The 17,858-nt window shown below is 51.3% G+C and overlaps 3 protein-coding genes across 3 annotated transcripts; 1 reads left to right on the top strand and 2 right to left on the bottom strand.

Moving 5' to 3' along the window:
* The first annotated feature begins 3,894 nt into the window (after window positions 1-3,894).
* On the top strand, window positions 3,895-5,975 carry H2BC26 (H2B clustered histone 26). The gene has a single exon (XM_044778092.2). The coding sequence runs from the start codon at window positions 4,612-4,614 to the stop codon at window positions 4,990-4,992; it is 381 nt and encodes a 126-aa protein (XP_044634027.1). The 5' UTR covers window positions 3,895-4,611; the 3' UTR covers window positions 4,993-5,975.
* H2AC25 (H2A clustered histone 25) lies at window positions 3,908-4,300 on the bottom strand. Its single transcript, XM_070517998.1, has one exon. The coding sequence runs from the start codon at window positions 4,298-4,300 to the stop codon at window positions 3,908-3,910; it is 393 nt and encodes a 130-aa protein (XP_070374099.1).
* A 3,013-nt stretch (window positions 5,976-8,988) lies between the features above and the next one.
* LOC106821823 (H2B.U histone 2) lies at window positions 8,989-9,745 on the bottom strand. Its single transcript, XM_044778090.2, has one exon. The coding sequence runs from the start codon at window positions 9,415-9,417 to the stop codon at window positions 9,037-9,039; it is 381 nt and encodes a 126-aa protein (XP_044634025.2). The 5' UTR covers window positions 9,418-9,745; the 3' UTR covers window positions 8,989-9,036.
* Window positions 9,746-17,858: the final 8,113 nt, after the last annotated feature.

The following is a 17,858-nucleotide window of genomic DNA, read 5'->3' as shown; positions in this document are numbered from 1 at the left end:
TACAGTCAGGGACGTCGGAGCCTGGCACTCCAGGGGAGCCTGGCACTCCAGGAAGACGTCGCTGTGGATGACCTTGGACCTCACTAAAAGCCTGGCCTGGATGAGGGCAGAGCAGATGAAGCCTCCGATGGAGCCACGGACCCGAGGCAGAGGGCAGCGTGACCCTTGTGGTTGGTTCCTTGAATCCGGAGCAGAGGCTGTTCCCCATAGCATGTGGGAGGAGCGACAGTGTGCAGGCCAGGCCTCAGGGCTCCTGGGGATTCTTCGTCTTCTTGGGACCATGTAAGGAAGTCTGAATCAGTCATGGAAAGAGACTGTGAGGAGAAAGAGGCACCCAGATGTGTGAGAGAAGATGCCAGGTCAGCACCTTCTCAGGGACCTCCCACCCACCTGTGACTGATCTGCTGCTGACCCCCAGCTGACCAACTGACCCCCACTCTAACCAACTGCCCTATCAGCTGATCCATCCCTGAACTCCAGCTCACCCCAAATGCCCATGAGCCAGCCTTCAGCATATTCACTGACCACCAGCTTCCCTGGGGGCCCGCAGACCCATGATCCGGGATGTTTCAAGCTGATCCATCGTCCTGCAGGAGAGAACTGTAGGGACATGACCAAAGGAGGCCCACCCAGGGCTGGGGGAGCAGGGGACAGAGCAGAGGCGATGGGGGCGGCCTCAAGGCCCAAGGGCAGCGCCCACAGGGGAGGCTGGAGGAGAGAAGCACCAGGACCTGGTGTCCCTGGAGCCCTGAAGACCTGCTAGGGACAGAGCCGACCAGGAGAGAGGGAGGGAAGAAGGCAGGGAAGCGCACCGAGGTGAGGATGCAGTTGAGAGAGTTTGTTGCGCTGGCCTGGGAGGAAGCAGAGCCTTTCTGAGGCTTGGTGAGCAATAGGGGCACGAGGTTGATTCTGACGACCAGGGCAGGGCCTCCATGTGACAGGGCAGCATGGGGACAACAGCTCAGCCCAGCCCATACCGCACGGCACTCGGAACCGGTGACCCAGTCCTCCATGAGGAGTGTCACCTAATGCTCTAGCTCAGGGTCTCAGAGAGCACAGAACTGAGGGGATCCATTTGCTTTTTCACTTGGGAGATTCTCCAACATGTTGGAGAGCTTATGGGAACTGACGCAGTGGGGAGGAAAGACTAGACGTGGGGCAGGGGCTGGGGACAGACCCAAGCCCAGGAGAACGGAGTGTGGGATGTGCTGCAGTGGGCAAGGGAAAGACCACAGAGCTCCGCAGAAGCAGGCAGAGCGACACCTGGCGGCCAGCCAAAGGGACTCCACGCCTGTCTTCCCACGTGGTCTCAGAGGGATGCTGCTGTGGGGGAAGGCAGCCCGGTCTACCTCATCTTCCGCCTACTGGATAAAAGCGATGAAGCCACTGAGACTCCTCCTGCTCTTCCTCTTTTTGGTGTGTATCCGTGTATTAGATTGAGATTTCTCTTTAAGTCGAGGTGAAGTTCACATAACATAAAATCACCATTCTAAAGTGAAGAATTCAGTGTGGCGTTCAGAATGCTGTGCAACCATTCTCTCTCTCTGGTTCCAAAACATTATCACCCCAAAAGGAACCCTTGTACCTGTTAAGCAGTTACTGCTCATGTCCCCCCACCAGCCCCTGGCAACCACTAATCTGCTTTCTCTCTCTGGATTTGCCTATTCTGGACGTTTCGTATAATGGAGTCATAACATGCGGCCTTTTGTGTCTGGCTTCTTTCACTTAGCAGTGTTTTTGAGGTTTATCTATCTCGTAGGCTGTGTCAAGCTTCATTCCTTTTTGTGGCTGAATCATATTCCATCGTATGGATAGACCACATTTAGTCTATTGATCCACCTGTTATGGATGTTTGAGCTGTTTCTGCCTTGGGAGCTATGAAAAGGCTGCTGTGAGTGTGAGTGTACGAGCATCTGAGCCCTTGCCTTCAGGCCTCTGGGGTACAGACCTGGGAGTGGAATTGCTGGGCCACGTGGAGCTTTCTTCTTTAAGCACGAGTCTGACGGGCTTTCTCCCGCAGAGGCAGGCAACTCTGGACGCTGCATCGCTTTTCTGAACCTGATAACCCCTGACAGATGAGATTTTAGACAAGAGCCGTCCAATGCACTTTCTGCAATGATGGAGACCGACATCTGTGCAGTCCAATGTGACAGCCACTGACCACGTGTGGCTAATGCTCCTGAAAAACTGCATCTTTGGACTTAATTTTTTTGGGTACACTTATCAAGTTGAAAATTAAATATTTCCTGTGGTTATGGCTGTATAAGGGACAGCTGAGCCTAGAGGAGACCAATGAGGGGCTGCTCCCTCCTAACACCCAGGGTGAGGAATTAAAACTCTGAAGCTCCATGGTGGTACTTGGGTTACCTGAGCCCTCTACCCCTGAAAAACCTTTCTTCTTAAATACCAACTGAGGAATTTGAACACATACACTCATCTACCTCAGTATTAACGCAGACACAGATTTCAGGTGGAATTGAAGGCCGTCTCTGGAAACATAATGGCCGGATGTACAGAAGGCTCCATGATGTCTGCACAGTCCTCATAGTGCGGTCACTGAATGGAGCCCACTGGAAAATGTGGGTCCTGCTGTCTGCCTACACTGCAGGGAGACCCGCGTTTTCATCCACATGGACAGCGCAGTTCCTATCAAGTTTTGGTGCAAATAGTTTCACAGCGCTACGACATTTTCTAAGGCCCAGGAGATCCGTGGTTAGCTCCAGATGGTGTCCAAGGATCCCTGGTTTGAGTAGACTTAGTTTTCCTGTTATATTCCCGAACTGTCTTATTCGTCAGTATGTGTGGTTATAAGAAAAAATTAATGAAAATAGTAAGGATAACGATGACAAGAATAACTAACACATACTTAGCTCTTATTTTGTGCCAGGCGTTATTTTTTAAGGGATTACCATGGATTAACCATTTAATTTCTCCTTCCCCATGCAGCAGGTGTTGTTAAAGTTCTCATTTCTCAGCTGATTTTGCCAGGAGCATGTCTGCAACTCTCCAACCCTACTTTATAACAGAACATGGAGTTCACAATCATCTTAAAACCCTACATATATACTACTTAATCTGGTTCTGACAATATTCATTTGAAATTTACTGAATTCACAGTTTTCTTTATCAAAGTACAAGCTATTTTACTAATTTTATCAATTTAAGGAGCTCTTTAATGTTTGACAGACCCAAATCAAACATATTGAATTCCTTTAATGACGATCTTATTTACAACTGAATTTCCTTGAAAAGTTTACAATTCCTTTAAAAACATAGTTTGATTCTTTTTAAATATTGAAAACCTAGCACACAAACCCATCCCAAGACTTTGTAAGAATTTCCAACCCAATAAATTAGATCATTGAATTCCAATGGACCTCATGTTCTCTTCAAAGCTTTGCAATTTTGTCTCTCAAGCACTCATACATTTTAGCTGTACATCATTAGATTTATATACCGAAATTTCAAATGGCAAATTTTGTCAAGATTAGAAGTATTTACAATATTCCGTTAATCGCCCCGGTTGTTTCTGAAATACAAGATGCCTAAACGTAACCGAGTGATTTGAAGAGCCCAAGATAACCTGTCCCCGGCTATAATAAGGATACCTTCGGGATCAGTGGGATCAGAACCCCAGGAAAGATTTGGGGGTGTTTCAAGGAAGGAGTAGACACGTGTCGCAGGAGCGTTGCCTGGATCGAACGAACAGGCAGGCCGGCCCCCCTCCGCTTCGGCGCACGCCCATCACGGTGGGGCCGGGCTCCCCGTGCGCCCGGACTGCAGCCGGCGCACACAGGAGCGGGCTCAGCGCAGCTCTTTCCTCGAAGCTGTGGGTGGCTCTGAAAAGAGCCTTTGGTGTCACGGGTGCCCGGGGGCGCACGGCCGTTCCTGGCCGGCCGCCGCGACCTCACTTGCCCTTCGCCTTGTGGTGGCTCTCCGTCTTCTTGGGCAGCAGCACGGCCTGGATGTTGGGCAGGACGCCGCCCTGCGCGATGGTCACGCGGCCCAGCAGCTTGTTGAGCTCCTCGTCGTTGCGGATGGCCAGCTGCAGGTGGCGCGGGATGATGCGCGTCTTCTTGTTGTCGCGCGCCGCGTTGCCCGCCAGCTCCAGAATCTCGGCTGTCAGGTACTCGAGCACCGCCGCCAGGTAGACCGGCGCGCCGGCGCCCACGCGCTCCGAATAGTTGCCTTTACGGAGCAGCCGGTGCACGCGCCCCACGGGGAACTGCAAGCCCGCGCGCGAAGACCGCGACTTGGCTTTCGCGCGCGCTTTGCCGCCCTGCTTACCACGGCCCGACATTTTCGAGCAGCAAGCGAACAGAGAAAAGACCCAAAAACCAAAACGCGAAGTGACAAAATCAGCCGGCCCGTGAGCCCTTATATATGATCCGGAGGTAGGCGAGCCAGCACCGTCCCATTGGATGTCGACGGTAACCAATCAGAATAGGAAGCCGGCATCCCCTAATTTGCATATGCCTTTCCCAGTGATGACGTTACACTACACTTGACCCTATCAGAAATTAGACACTCCTAATCCTTCATTTGAATATAAGACTTATAAATAGAGTTGCTCAGAGGTTGGGCTCTTTTTATTTAGAGAGATTCGCCATCATGCCTGACCCGTCCAAATCGGCTCCCGCGCCGAAGAAGGGCTCTAAAAAGGCCGTCACCAAAGCGCAGAAGAAGGACGGCAAGAAGCGCAAGCGCAGTCGCAAGGAGAGCTACTCCATCTACGTGTACAAGGTGCTGAAGCAGGTCCACCCCGACACCGGCATCTCGTCCAAGGCCATGGGCATCATGAACTCGTTCGTCAACGACATTTTCGAGCGCATCGCCAGCGAGGCCTCCCGCCTGGCCCACTACAACAAGCGCTCGACCATCACGTCCCGCGAGGTGCAGACGGCCGTGCGCCTGCTGCTGCCCGGCGAGCTGGCCAAGCACGCCGTGTCCGAGGGCACCAAGGCCGTCACCAAGTACACCAGCTCCAAGTGAGGCGCGCCGCGCGCCCCGGAACCCAAAGGCTCTTTTCAGAGCCACCCACACGATCGAGAAAGGGTTCGAACACGATGGAATGTTGTGTAAGCCCGGTTTCGTAAGCGCACTAGCGGTTCCCGGATTAGCGGGAGGGGCCCCGGCGGAACCGTGTGCGCGCGCTCGGGTGTACGAGACAGAAAGGCAAGAACGCTGACTGCTCTCCATAGAGACCGGGGACAAAAACTGGGGCGACAATGGAGCACTTTGCGTCCGCCCAGCACTATTAACGCAACACCAGGCGAAGTAGCTGTCAGCTCAAAGGGTTTTTGGCGGATGGAAAGTGCATTTCCGGCGCTTGCGCGCGTGACTCCGTTCAAGGCCCGGAGTGTTTCCGCGTGGCGTGCGCCGTGTGGGTAAGGGGGCGCGGATCATCTACGCCAGAGAGACCTCGTACCACTGCCCCCACACCCGTGTCCCTGACGGGGGAGCCCGGAGGTGCACCAGAGGACGCGCCTGCTGAGGCCCCGGGTGTTGGCGCGCAGCTTCGGTGGTGGCGCCTGGCGCTGCATCCCTGCCTAGACTAGACATTTTTATTTTCGAGCAATGAACGTTTCCAAAAAAATGTTTACGTGGAGGGATCCTGCAATGGCAGGATGTTTTGAAACGGAAAAGGAAACGGAAGCTCGGTGAAAACGCAGCGCCTTGTGCGTGCAGCATGTAATAAGCCGCCCCCTGGTGTGGGTAGCTTTAAGTCTGGGCCGATTGGGGGGGTGATCAATTTACGAAAAGAAGAATTTCTTTTCCCCAAATGAATTAGCTTTTCCCCCGTTAAGCCACATAAGTTTTTTATGAAGCTGTAGTGACGCACATTTGTCTTTCTTTGAATTCATGGTGTTTATTGGGAAAGTCATCTTGGCTCAGGGAAAGCTCTTCGGAATGAAAACTCTTAGCTCTGGAAAGGACATTGCCTGCTTTTTTCTTGGCTTGTTTTTTGTTTGTAAGAGATCCCTAATAACCGCTTCCTTGAGCCGTTTTGTGAATTAGATGTATTGAGAGGTGTCATGGTCTCAGGCAAGGAACAGATGTTCAATAAAAGATAATCGTGCTTTTGCAAATCGTCTGTCCAAAGGAAGCTAGTCGCGTGCCAGGCTGGGTGGGCGCGGCTGCGGAGGAAACGTCCCCTGCCCCCAGCGTCTTCGGCAAGGCGGCTGGAAACCCCCATTCCTTTTCCCTCGTTGGGTCCGCTCTAAAAGAATTTTTTAAACTTTATTCAGACTTGGTATCTAAAATATTTTTATCGTTAATTGAAATAGTTGCAAGGATGCAAATCCCAATATAAGACGCTTTAAAAACAAAATGATCAGATTAATCTTGTAAAGGTATCTTTTGGAATATCAATTTACTACCATAATTTATAAAATACGTGATCACGTTTCTCGTTAACGATGAGGTATTTTAGATGATTTTTTTCTCCCTTAACTCATATTTCCATTCCACTATTGCCTTAGAATTTCATGCTAATATAAGATTTACTCTTTAGTTAAGTGTTTTATCTACCACTTTTCTTTACAAAAGAAGTATGTAAATTGAAATTTAAAAGTACTTGTAGGTAACAAAGTCAGTGTTTAAAAAATCCTGTGGACGGCACACAATTGTTGAAAGCAAAAGCTTTGATAGATAATTATCAAACGAAAAACTTTAGTGAAATCTGCCGATTTTAATGAAATGGGTGGTGGTCCCTCCCTGCCTTCCTGTCTGACTCCCTTAGTTCATGCATCCATGGGCGTTTACAGTGGTGGTGTGCTTACAAGGACAGCAGTATACAATGATAGCATGCTCTGTCTTTGTTTTGTTTTCTAGATCTACGCTCTGAAACATTTCCAAAAATGAGAATGTAGAAATGGAAATCTTGTCATAGCTGTTTTACTCAGTTCTTTGCCTTCCTAGTTATCCAAAAATTAAACAGTGATCTGTCATCAAAAGTCAGCAACCTTAATCCTCTCAAGATACATACTATTTTCTGAACTGTAGAATCCAGTTCTCTCCTCTATGAAGCAGGGGTCTGTTTGCTGGCTGGGTCCAAGCCCTGAGCCTCTTAAATTGGGAGTGAATATCTTAATGATCACTCGCCACGTGAAATTTGTCTCTCAGTTCCACGAGGTTCTCTGCCTTAACGAGCTTAAAACAAGTTTAATACAAGGAAACTGTCTCTAGCCGAGTGAGTGGAATAGATTGTGCTAGCGGAGGTGACAAGACTGCTTAGTACCAAAAATGAAATGACGTAAAATGAACGTTACAATTCCCAAATACAATAATATAAAAATAAGTTTTGTTGTGTAGTAATGCAAAACATTAATTTCTCAGTCCTTTTGACTTCTCTGGGACACAATTAGCTTGAAGTAAACAAAAAAAAACGTTGCCTCTATTTGCTGAACAGTGGCGTTGAGGCTGCACAGGCAGCCCCAGCCTGTTTTCTGGGACCGAAGCTGTTAAGGAAGAGGCAAGAAGGTGACACAGGCCCTGCCATTGAGATTTTATGATCAAGAAAATTGGGACATACACAGAACCCATGTCTATAATGTTACAACTGAAAAAGGTGTTCAGTTGAAGGTTAAATGAAGGCAGTTCACCAGGCATCTGAGAATAGAGACAAAGGTAACTAGGATGCATCACAATGGAAATATTGAGTCAGAAATAACTAAGGTAAATGGTTAAACTAAAGACCTGGAAGGAACTGGGGGGATATTTTGCAGGTATACAATCTGAAATGCATTTGAGAGACTGCACCCCACTTGACCTAGAAATTTCAAGCCAAATTATGGCCTAAACCAAAGACTATGAAAGGGAGAAAAACTGTCCTTTTAAGAAGTAACTGCAAGTGCTAGACGATGAATTTACTACGTTGACAGTAAGAGGTTAAACTGCCGAATGCGTGGCAGTCACTGCAGATGGTGCGCGCCCTGAGGCCGCGGAAGTGAAACAGCCCCTGCCCAGCTGTGGGAACCCAGCCTCCGATGCCGCTCCCAGAAGGCGTTTTGGCTCTTGGAGACTGGGCTGCTCTCGGAGGCGTCCTCAGTGGTTTGGGAGTCACCAGCACCGTGGGACACCGCCTGGTCCCCCGTCAGGCCTGCACGCCTCATTTATGATGGGTCATCCATTATGCATACTGTGGTATGACTCACTGTTTTAAAAAGGTGCTACGTTTGTTTTATTTTTCCCTCTCCCCAAAGCCCCCAGCACGTAGCTGTACGATGTTCTGGTCGTGCTGTGCGGAGCGTCACCTCGGCCCGGCCTGATTAGCCTGCCGCGACGGCACCCAGGATCCGAACCAAGGAAACCCCAGGCCGCCGAAGCAGAGCACGTGAACTTCGCTGCTCTGCCACAGGGCCGGCCCCCATTGACTAAAAGTGAGCTTAGAAAGTATATAGTTTCCGGGTAAAACATCACAATCTTCTGATCTGAGAGATTGTAGCTGAGAATGAGGGAGGAGACCGGTGTCTGCGCGGTGGCCGTCTTGATTTTTCAAGCAAGAACGCGTACTGCCCACGAGGGGCTGCTTAGACTCAATGCTGCTAAAACGCTTCTCGCAGGAAGCTCCCGCGGCCGCCCTGTGGCAAAGGCGAGGAGGACGCCCTAGGGGGCTGCGCGCCAACACCGGGGCCTCCCCGAGCACCACGGCCACACACGAGTCCCGACCCACGAGGGGACACGATAAGGGGGAGGCGGCACGAGGCCTTCCTGGAGAGGGCGCGCCGGCACCCGCACGGCGCTCGCCCCGCGCAGACCCGCAGGCCCCGTGTGGCGCACGCCCGCAAGCGCCGGGCCCGCGCCTTGTCCGGCTTCCGGCCGGGCCGAGGCTCACCCCGCGGGCCTCGCGGGTCGTACGCCGCTGGGTAAACCGCTTAGCTTGATCGCGGGACTCGCGTCCCCGTCACGCACGCCCGTCTCCCCCACAGCACCCACCCAACAGCCCGTCACAGCCAGACTACGTGGGACGCTCCTTTCTGAACAAGGGAGGTGGCTCTGAAAAGAGCCTTTGGGTTCCGGGGCGCGCGGCGCGCCTCACTTGGAGCTGGTGTACTTGGTGACGGCCTTGGTGCCCTCGGACACGGCGTGCTTGGCCAGCTCGCCGGGCAGCAGCAGGCGCACGGCCGTCTGCACCTCGCGGGACGTGATGGTCGAGCGCTTGTTGTAGTGCGCCAGGCGGGAGGCCTCGCTGGCGATGCGCTCGAAGATGTCGTTGACGAACGAGTTCATGATGCCCATGGCCTTGGACGAGATGCCGGTGTCGGGGTGGACCTGCTTCAGCACCTTGTACACGTAGATGGAGTAGCTCTCCTTGCGGCCGCGCTTACGTTTCTTGCCGTCCTTCTTCTGCGCCTTGCTAATAGCCTTTTTGGAGCCCTTTTTGGGCGCCGGCGCTGAACGGGAGGGCTCTGGCATAGTGACGGATAGACAGGGTGACGCAGCCTAACGGGAGCGAGACGAGTGGAACGTATCACGGGCACCACTATTTATCATCTCCATATTCAAATGAAGGCTCCAAAGCTGTACAATCCTATTGGATAGCCAGCCCGCGCGCCGCCGGGACCGCGAAAAGTTTATGTAAATAGTGGATCCCGGCTCTTCTTTCCTATTGGACAATAGTCCAACCAATCCGAAGGCGCGTCTGCTGCGCGCACGGAGTCAAGCAGAGCATCTTTGTTCAAACCCTTTGTTGTAACGGGAGAGGTGTCTTCGTTTATTCCTGTCTGGACGGATCGAAAACAGGAAATAAAAACCGGTTTTAAGCCCACGTCTCGGTCTTTTTTGGCTAGGAGGCAAATACAGGGGTCATTTCTTTCTGACGCCAAGAAGTAGGGAGGGAAAGTTGATGCTTATTCAGCAGAAGAATGGGATGGGAGATTCCAACTGCCTTAACCATTTATTTCCAATATTTTTTCCCCCAAAAGCCAAGGAGATAAATTTCTCTTAGATTCGAGAGTAAATGCCAAAGACTCGTTAGGAAGGAGAGAAACTTGTACTAAAAATATATTAAGGTGCTTATATTGGAAGGGTAGCAACGGGGCCGGCTTAACTGGAGGGAGGAATTGCGTGGGTTTCAAAGGAAACACTAATCCTTCTTATCCTTATTAATGCCTACGGGACAGAGCCCTCTGAGGTGACAGCCATATGCTGAGTGCTTGACATGGATGATCTCATGTAGTCTCATGTCTCCAAGGGTTCGATACTATTATTCCCTAAGTACTCTTCAGAACACAGGCTTATGGAACTGTTAAAAGAGAAACTAAGGTATATCAAACATTTTAAAAGCTTATTTGAGCAAAGTTTGATTCGAATGGGGCAGCATCCAATCTAATAGATAGAAAGGCGCTCTGAGAAGCCGTACAAAATGAGACTTTTATAGGCAGAAGGAAGCAGGAACAAGGAAGTTATACTAGGCAAAAAAGCAGGTTGCTTATTGCCAGGTTACTTTCCTTCAGGGAACAGCAGGGGTCTATCAGGCAGGTTACCTACCTAGTGCTGTGATTCCTGATTGACTGGTCAGGATTCCAATCTGGGAGAGCAGGAACTGTAATTAATAAGTCTTGGTTTGGTGACTTGGGGCCTTGCTTAAGTGATTCCGTTTGGGGACTGCTGTCTTGTTTTCAACAGAAGTCACCAGTTCCCAAGTTGTCTCCCCTATTAAGCTAATTCCTATGCACACAGGGTTAAATTCCCTTATTATTCTAACTCGCAAAGCAAATATAAGGTGTTGTGAACTCACATTTCTCACTTATTTCAGCATCACCTGGCAAGTTCATTAAAAATGCTGCATCTTGGGCCCTGCCTCAAACGTATTGAGTCAGAATCTGCATTTTTAAAAGATTGGTAGCCATGTCACGGTTTACGAAACTCTGGACTGGAGGTCATTCACCTGGCGGCTTGAACCAGCCAGAGCATTATCCAAACAGGCCAGGGAACAACAGCGCCCCCAAAAGACAAAATGGCTCACTGTGTTCAGGTCAGTTAGTAAGGTGCTTTCAAGATACCAAGACCAGCATACATTTGAAGAAGCTGAAACGGGCTACTTTTTTCCCTGGAAGGTTTGGGAATGAGGAAGATCAGGGAGGAGAGATGCGCCAGGGCCTCAACCCTTCAGATAGCCTGTGCTGGGCCCCCTCCCTCCTCTGCCCCTCCATTTCTGTAAAATGAGGATATCAATGCCTGCGTGATGGGGTGCTGAGAGTCAACGGGTGGGAAGCAGCTGGCAGGGTGCAGGCATGTATTTAGTGCTTCAGTCCTGTTGGCCCCCTTTTGTCCTCTCCTCAGAACTGACCCAGCAACAACCGGGGCTGCCTCAGCTGGGCTGCCTCTGTGCCCACGGCACATAAATACGGAGCATGAGCCTTTCTCTCTCCCACCAGAACATAGACTAAGCTGTAATCTCCAGGGCAAGAAATGTGTCTTCCATTTCTGAATCTCCAGGGTGAACACAGAGCTTGTCACATAGCAGAGGCCCAGTCAGTGTTTGTTGAATGAAGAAACCTGTACGCTGAGGCCGCGCCCTGTACATGCGAGTCCATCTTCTGAAGGCCATCGGGCATCTTGAGATTGCAGGTCCCCTGAGCCGCTTTGGACATGCTCAGCATTAGCCATTTTATCTGTTTACTTTAAAAATATGTAGTTTATCTAACAAACATTTCTATAGAGCTCGTTATGAACTAGGTAACCACTTAATAAGTACTTAACTCAATGTAGTGCTCATAACGGCCCTCCCAGGTGCGCGCTGTCAGCTCCATCTCAGACGAATAGCAAGGGCGGAGGCAAACGTGTCCCAAGGGAAGCAGCTGGTGAAGTGGGAGCTGGCGCTGGAAGTCTGGCCGCTTGGCACCAGCTCCACACTAACCACGACCTAGATTTTTTAACATTTGGATATTGAATCTCATTTAAAAGACAGACTAATATTTATCATGTGGTGTGTAGAAGAGAAACATTAACAAAATAAAAATGCATTGCTCTGTGTTTAAGTTTCTGAGGAAAAAAAAAAAGTCAGAAATCTTAAGATTTCTACCGAAGAAGAAAGATGAAAGTACTGGAGATGAAATTGTGCTCAACTCCACAATTGCTGATTCTGTTTCTTAAGAAAAGTCTTTGAATACAAGCACCTTCAGGAAATAGACAAAAGCTTTCTTCTGGATCATTTATTCAACCCGTTTTTGTAACCATTACTGTTTTTTTATACCGGAGACTTAATGACCAATGCATAAAAATGATTGATCTCGCTCCAGCAGCACCATTGGAAGCAGTCTGAAGCTTATCTTGCACAGGAGATCTTGATTTTACTCAAAGCAAAAGTCTCTCCTTTCGCCTGTAGATCTCCTTGGCATAGACCTCTCTGACCACAAGCTACCTTCTGTTCTTACAATTCGCCATGCTCAGCGTGGCTTTCTGTCTCAACTGAGGCTCACTGGCAGAAGATATTGAAGCTGTTAACACATTTGTAATGTCAGGGAGGAAAGATTTTCCCTCTACCCTCCTGGGTTCAATAGCTAGGTCTATGAAAGAAACTGACAACAGGCAGGTTAACAGGAAAAAAAGAATCCCAGTTTATTCATGTTTAATATTGCATGCATGAGGACATCACAGGGGGAAAAAGTGAATATCCCAAAAGCGATGGGATTTCAGAGCTTAGATCTGTTTTCATAGGGGGAGTAGGGGGGAATGTAGGCCTCTCAGGGAGAGTAAATGACTTCAGGAAAGATGACTGTGCCCTTAGGAGACCAGCCAGGAGGCATGACATTTGTGACCGAGTCTGGGTGTGCCCTTCTAGTCTGCCTCCAGTGACGAGTCAGTCTCTCTGGTTGAGGAGACTCCCAGGAGGGACTGATGGCAGCCGAGTTCCTCTGGAGGACCTGTCTTTAGGCAGACAGGATTTCAGAGAAAGCCTCTTCCAGCATTTGCTGTTTGTCAAGTGCCTTCAGCCCCAAATAATCAACACAACAACATGGCGTATTTTGGGGCGGCCTGTCCTGAACTCCTTCAGCAGCAAAGGTATTCATCCCAGACATCTGTCATAGGAAATCTGTGACCGAGGAGCTTGAGGTTTGGGTAGGACGCGGTATGGATGTGTCACATGATCAGTGACATGATTTGCAGGGCCCGGAGCAAAATGAAAATGTGACTGCCTTGTCCAAAAACTATTAAGAATTCCTAGAAGACCACAGCAGAGCACTGAATGGAGCACGGGGGCATTCTCAGGGCAGCCCCGCTGTCTGGCCCGGTTCCAGCCCATGGCACTGGCCCTGGCTGCCCCTCGGCCTGCAGGCCCCATGCAGGAGGAGGGAGTGCTGGCTGTTTGTGCACACACAGTCCCCTCACCCTGCCTTGGTGCTGCCAGCCTCTGGAGAAGCTGGTTCTCCCACCAGGTCCTGGTGAGGTTTCTTGGCTTCCTTGTGGCATGGGAAGGCTTGGAAGAAAAGGTGGGGTGGGATAGGAGGAGAGCGTTTCTGGGAATGGCTTCAGGTAAGTTCTAAGGCGCTAAGATTTGGAAATTGCTCTGCTCCCACACAGAGGCCGGTCACTGCCAGGAAATCAGGATCAGAATTAATGGACTGAATGTTTATGTCCCCCATCCCCAAATTCACATGTTGAAAACCCTAATCCCCACCGTGACAGTATTTGGAGGTGGGGCCTTTGGGAGGTGATTGGAGTTAGATGAGGTCATGAGGGTGGCCCCATGGGGGGTTAGCGTCCTCATAAGATGAGGAGGAAAGAACTTGCTTTTTCTCTCTTTTTCTCTGTTCCACTTGAGCACACAGTGAGAAGGTGGCTGCCTGAATCTGGAAGAGTGCTCTCACCAGAACCTGACCGTGCTGGCTCCTTGACCTTGGACTTCCAGCCTCCATAACTGTGAGTAGCTATCTGTGGTGCTTGTCAGAGTGGCCCGAGCTGACTGAGGCAGCTGTCTTGGTATAAAGACCAACATCATGTATTGACAGATGGCACACTATAGGGCAAACTGAGGTTCTCCTTGTGAGAAAGAAAGGAAGGAAGAAAGGAGGGGGACAAGGAGGGAGGAAGAAAAGGGAAGGCGAAGAGTGGGGTAGAGAAAGTCAAAGAGCAGAAAAGGAAAGATGGTGGCTGGCAGCTCAGCCTCACATTGCTGTCTCGCTCTCTCTCTCTCTCTTTTTTTTTTACTACAGTGGAATCAGTTCTATTATACTAGCTATTATTCAAATCAAATCACTCAGTCTATAAAAGAGAATCCAGGTGGGGCTGGGAGTAACAGCCTGAAAGAGTAATTGTTAAATGAATTTAGATGATAAAAGAAACAAAAAAACCCAAAATCAAAACTTTTTTTTTCTTAATGGTTGTAGAGTGCAGTGCCTGGTGCTGGTAGCGAGTCCATAAAAACAATGAATGAGCAATTGCGTGAAATGAGCAGTTTATCCTCCCTGGTTTCTCTGCAGCACGATGACGCCATCCTTTTCCACGAGCACGTGCAGGGAGCTCTCTCCTCACTCAGCCAAGAAACCAGGTCTCTTTAAAATTCTCAGAAACGAGCATTTCCTATAAATGAAACATTGCAGTGACAAACACAGAGATGTTGGGTTTTTCCTCCCTCCGTGGAAGCTGATTCTCTCCATATGGGGGCAGCTAAGGTAACGCTGCGCACACAGCCTGCTGGGAGGGAGGGAGGAATCTGCCTGGAGGCAGCACCCTGCAGATTCGCAAAGCACACCTCAAAAGCTTCCTGAGGATGAGTTTTAATCCTTGGGGTTCAGCCAGAGGAAGGTGGGCGGGTCAAATTACCGGGCGTGTTATGGAGCTTTGCAGAGAAAAGGCAAATGCTTGCAGGACTGAGAAGAGAAAGACGGCTTGGCCAGCCATAGTCCTCCAGCACAGCTTCCGGCGCGCTCCCTCCGGACAAAGGCCGTCTTCTTGCCGCCACCCGAGATGCCCCGCGTGGCGGGGGCCGGGTACCCCTTCTCTCCAATGCCCTGCCCTCCGCTGCGCCCGCACCCAGGGCCCCTGGACCCACGTGCGCAGGACCCGAGATAGGCAGGTGTTGGCCTTCGTTCTGCCCAAGGTCACCGGGTCGCTTTCCGGGGTGATCTTTTCCAAGCGACCGTTTCCATTTTATTTCGGCAACTAGAAAAGACGAGGTCTGCAGTGAAATCCCAGAGGCAGGTGTGAAGGGAGGGCAGGCGACCACAGCTGGGGCGGTGAGACAGGACGGTGAAAACAAGTGTGAGAAACAGCAGCGCGCACGGCGATGGCCGCACAGCCTGCGGACTTGGTGAGCGCCTTCCCGTCTCGGCGCCCAGGCAGGACATGCTCACCCCTGGGTCCTGAGCGGCCCGGCCACCCTGGGAGGGACCGCGCGCGCCCGGGCTGGGGTCTGTGCGGCGCAGAACGCTCCGGAGGCCGCGCCCGAGCTACGGGCGGTTCTGGTCACATGTTCTTCGACCAGAGTGACCCCCCACCACGTGTATACCGTTTACTTCTCTTACTTACTGTCCAGGTATAGTGATTAAAGTATCTTAAGGAGCGTTGAGAGTAAATGTAGCAGCTTCCAGCAGTGTTGGAGGAGATATAAACAGAAAACACATGGATCTGAAAACGAGACTTAAGGAGATTTTATAACAGGAGTATTTCTTTACATTTCGTATTTTTATATTTTCAGGAGCGGTGGTCTGGACCTGGGAAAGCAGAGCTGTGGGGATGGGGGGAGGGGGACGGGGGGGGCGGACCGCCGGCCTCTCCCCCGACACATCCGGGGACACGCCAGGCCCGCCCCGGGCTTTATTCAAGGACCCCCGCGCCCCGCCCCCAAGCCGCCGCATTCCTGCGTCACACGCGTGTCAGGAAATCACGAGGACACGAAAGACAAGGGGAGGAAACATTAAGGCAGAAATGTGCATAAAACAACAGATTCCGAACTCAGAAACCAAACGGAGGGGCGCCGCACAGGCCGTGGAATAACAGGAAAATGGAAAACTCGAGAAGGCGCCTCAGCCAATCGGTTTCTCCTGAGGAACGGTTTGGATTGAGTTTGAACCAATCGAGACGGGTCCTTTCGAAAAAGACACCAGAGGCTGCTGCTCCTTCTGGTCCAGCGCGGGCGGTCCCTGGACCGTGCCGGCCAGTGGGGGTCTGCGCCCCCCGACACCCCTCTGCGTTCGGGCACTCCCGCGCTCTTGTACTCCTCATCGCCCCTGCGTCCCCGCGCCCCTGCGCTGCTGTAGGCCTCGAGCCCCTCTGCCCGCCCACCCGCGCTGCGCTCCTTGCGCCCCCGGCGCCCCATCGCCCACGACTCCAGAGCGAGGCGGCCTGGAGGGGTTCTGTGGCCCCTGGCCTGTGCACCATCCATTCTCCTCGAGCCCCGCGCATCCCCGTCGCGCCCAGGGACCCCCAGCGCGCGCACCGCATCCGCGGGGAGTCGGCCAGAGAGGGCAGCCCGGGCTCTGGACTGGCTCTTCCCAGAGCCGCCCGCAGTGTCAACTGACTTGGAGTTTCTTTCTCGACGCTCTTGGCTGTTCTTTCGTCATCTTGGCAGGCCCAGAATTTTGGGAGAGGTGGGGCTTTTCCGGCACGTTTAGGAGGGAGAGAGTCGTGGACAGGGTGGGGATGATGGTTTCGCGTTTGGAATTCTACATCCATAAATCAGGCGCAGACAGGGAAATAGGGTCGCCACCAGGTCTCCTTAAAGGCTCCTTCGAGCCGATTCCAGAGACCCCGGCCGCGTCTTCTGGTATTATCTGCACTTCAGATTCTCTACCTAGCACCCTTCCTGAGTCCTGTGCTGGGACTGCAAATAAATTCTAAAATCTAAGCACAAATTACCTTTCTGGAGAAGTAAGTCTCCTGCAATTTCCCCAAAGCAGGAATGGGCTCAGGAAATGGTTTTCGGGGGGGGCTGAGGTGCAGTGGCCAGTGACCGGGCCCAGTGGCCTTTGGTTGGCAGAGTACCCACACCTGCATGGGTTTCCCAAATGGCACATGCGACTATCTGCCTGTTTCCCTGCTCCTTACTCCACTTCTCCTCACCTGTAGTAACACCTTTCCCTGAATTTTTCCCTATTATACAGATTTTGGGGGGGGGGGGGCAATCATTTTGCAAAATGTGCTTCTGATAAGAGAGATTTATCTGGTTGTTCTTAGGGCTTCCCTTCAGATTTTCGAGGGCCGCGCTAATCCTTTTCCCTGGTTGTGTAACTCCCGGCGCCTGCACACACCCTGTGTAACTCAACCTTGCCACTGTGGACTGATCTTCACTTTTATTCCACGGCTTTGTTTTTCCACAACGAATGTTTGGTTTTGCCTTTAGAAGTAAGCAGTTTTAATGCTATTTGCAACTTCCTCGGAATTTAGAAAGGAGAGGGGTGCTGCTGCTCCTGGAAAAATGGCAGATAACCTGTTCTTACCAGGATGGGCTGAATGAAGGCACCAGGCCGTGTCTGAAGGGATTTAAAAAGCAGTCACAAAGGCCCAAACGTGAGCTTCTGTCCACTCCACGTCTCTGTCTGGGATGGCACTATACACAGACAGCCCAGGTGATGGCACCTGTGCTCCAGCCTCAGTTCCCATCCATGACCACATTGCTCCTCCTGGTTCCGTGGGTCGGCCAGCACCCCAGGACAGCTTTGGTGCAGTTCCCATAGGGGCAGGGATTTGGGATGAGCCCCCCAGGATCCGCAAGAACATCCATCTTTGCTCTTGGCCTCTCTACAACCAGTCCACTTTTCTGCATCTGGGCATTGAGACATTCCGGAACCTGGTCACATCCCCCTCCGACATAAGCCCTTGCTCTGCACATGGCCACCGGACAATCACCCTAAATCTCAACCTTGCAGCCCAGCCACACCCCTGCCACCTCTGGCTCTGGGCCTTGTCTCACT

Source organism: Equus asinus, chromosome 9, assembly GCF_041296235.1.
Source record: "Equus asinus isolate D_3611 breed Donkey chromosome 9, EquAss-T2T_v2, whole genome shotgun sequence".
NCBI lineage: Eukaryota > Metazoa > Chordata > Mammalia > Perissodactyla > Equidae > Equus > Equus asinus.
This window is presented reverse-complemented; position numbering and strand designations above follow the sequence as displayed.